This window comes from Nelusetta ayraudi, unplaced genomic scaffold (genome assembly GCF_046127955.1).
Source record: "Nelusetta ayraudi isolate G7.1 ecotype Tasmania unplaced genomic scaffold, CSIRO-AGI_Nayr_v1 ptg000146l, whole genome shotgun sequence".
In the NCBI taxonomy this organism is placed as follows: Eukaryota; Metazoa; Chordata; class Actinopteri; order Tetraodontiformes; family Monacanthidae; genus Nelusetta; species Nelusetta ayraudi.
In genome coordinates, this window is record NW_027466196.1 from 1745001 (window position 1) to 1747500 (window position 2500).

Here is a 2500-nt window from a genome sequence, read left to right on the forward strand (position 1 = left end):
TAGACCTGGTTCCAGTGGACCTGATCCCGGTAGACCTGGTTCCAGTGAACCTGGTCCCTGTAGACCCGGTCCTAAGAGACCTGGTCCCAGTGGACCCGGTCCCGGTAGACCTGGTTCCAGTGGACCTGGTCCCTGTAGACCTGGTCCCTGTAGACCCAGTCCTAAGAGACCTGGTCCCTGTGGACCCGGTCCCAAGAGACCTGGTCCCAGTGTACCTGGTCCCGGGAAGCAGGGTCCCAGGAAGCCGCTCAGTCTTCTTGGTCCAGGTGAGCTCACCTGTCCACCACGCTGCCGCTCCTCACCCGCTCCACCACGATGACCTGCCGGTTGCAGTGATTGGCCGAGGTCAAGGTCAAACCCAGGGACGACCCCGGTGACCTGCTGATCTCCACCAGCAGGGGGCCACTGGCGTTGGAGAGAGAGTCTGGGGGGGGGGGGTCAAGTGGTGTCACACAGGAAGTGAGCTTTTCAAAATAAAACTGCGGTTACGGCACAAACTGAACACAACAGAAATATGTGTGTGTGAGTGTGTGAGTGTGTGAGTGAGTGTGTGAGTGTGCGTGTGTGTCCCTCTCACCCATGATGGTGACGTCGTACTCGACCTGGAACAGCGCCTCCTGGCTGCACTGTGTTAGGATGGCGAGGGCGTCGCTGTGGCTGCTGCTGTGCAGAGGAAGACCGTCCACACTGAGGAGGCGGTCGCCAGGACGCAGGGTGCCCTCCCTGCACACACACACACACACACACACACACACACACACACACACACATACACACACGCACACTCAGTCAGTCAGTCAGGCGTCAGTGGAACTGATGATTCGTTGCATTTAATTGACGTCTGTCTGGGAAAAGAGTCTATAGAGGAAACTTTAGAAAGGGGAGGGGCCTCCTCCTCTTCCTCCTCCTCTTCTTCTTCCTCCTTCTGGCTGTTGAATTTTTCAGCAGTGTGGTCATGTTGTGATGCCTGATACACGAAGGCTGAGAGCAGCAGTGTGTACGACATCATCATCACCATCATCACCATCATCACCACCATCACCATCATCATCATCATCATCATCACCATCATCACCATCATCATCACCATAATCACCACCATCACCATCATCCTCATCATCATCATCATCACCATCCTCATCATCATCATCACCATCATCATCATCATCATCATCATCATCACCATCCTCACCACCATCACCATCACCATCACCATCATCCTCATCATCATCATCACCATCCTCATCATCATCACCATCATCACCATCATCATCATCTTCACCATCATCATCACCATCACCATCACCATCATCACCATCATCACCATCACCATCACCATCATCATCACTATCATCACCATCCTCATCTTCATCATCATCATCATCACGTCATGATGATGATGATGATGAAGATGATGATGGTGATGGAGGAATGATCCAGCAGTGCCACTGTGAGAGCTGTGCTGATGATTGAAGATGATGAAGGTTTTTCTCCTGCTGATTCATGGAGGTCCAGTCTGAGACAAAGTGCTGCTGGATGCCCGCAGTGGCGCCACCTTGAGGCCGAGACCTTCCCGGGGTCACGGCAGGGGTCAGAGCAGGGATCACGGCAGGGGTCAGACTCTTCTCCACCCAGCAGAGAAATTGGAAAATAATGCAGGTCTGGTGAACCCCCCCCAGCCAGCCAGCAATGAGGGGGAGGGAGGGGGGCGGGGGGGCGGTAACCGCTGACTTTCATAACATGATTAATATTCCGTGTCCTCATTTCTGTCTGCCAGCGATTCTGCTGCCTGACGACACAAATAGCATCTGAAGCCGCCGCCGCTAGCCGCTAGCGCTGCAGGCTTCAAAATAGACAGTGGTCTGATCGTTCTGTCTGTCAATATCACCCAAGAGGTTTTACAATTGTTTTTATTTTACAATGAAAAACTTCTGACGGTGAAACTACAGTCAGGATTCAATGACATTCTCTCATCTGTCAATACCCACACACTGCTGGAGTTTACTGGCAGCACTGCAGCAGCCAATAGCACGCATAGCAGCTCAGCGTCCCGCCCCTTCAAAATCCTCTGACCAATCAGATGTGAGCAAAGCTTCAAGAGTTTGGAAAATATTGTGTAGAGACGAGATCAGGTGAGCACGTCCTGCACTGGGAGTTTAACTCCGCCCCCACTGGAGGGTTAACTCCGCCCACACTGGGAGTTTAACTCCGCCCACACTGGGAGTTTAACACCTGAAGGGAGACCACAGGAAGTGACATCATCACCCCCATCAGTTTCTCATTGGATCAGAGGGGTTTCCGTTGTCTAGCTGGGTCGAGTGAGTGAGTGAGTGAGTGAGTGAGTGAGTCAGTGAGACTACCTGTCTGCAGGGCCTCCTGGCCGGACGTAGGTGACCACCAGGGGGCGGGACTTGTGCCAGTCTTCATGGGTTCCACCTGTTGGGGAGGAGGTGCAGGGGGGAAGGTGGGGGAGGGAGGTGGAGTCACAGCGTTGACTTTA

The 2500-nt window shown here is 53.3% G+C and overlaps 1 protein-coding gene across 1 annotated transcript in view; it reads right to left on the minus strand.

Moving 5' to 3' along the window:
• Positions 1–2500, minus strand: part of grip2b (glutamate receptor interacting protein 2b) — a 27772-nt gene that overhangs the window by 10992 nt on the left and 14280 nt on the right. The window contains exons 6-8 of the mRNA XM_076013288.1: positions 2361–2436; positions 578–723; positions 277–424 (exon numbers count right to left, since the gene is read on the minus strand). Of these exons, the coding sequence (XP_075869403.1) occupies positions 277–424; positions 578–723; positions 2361–2436 (370 nt within the window). The remainder of the gene's footprint in view (positions 1–276; positions 425–577; positions 724–2360; positions 2437–2500) is intronic.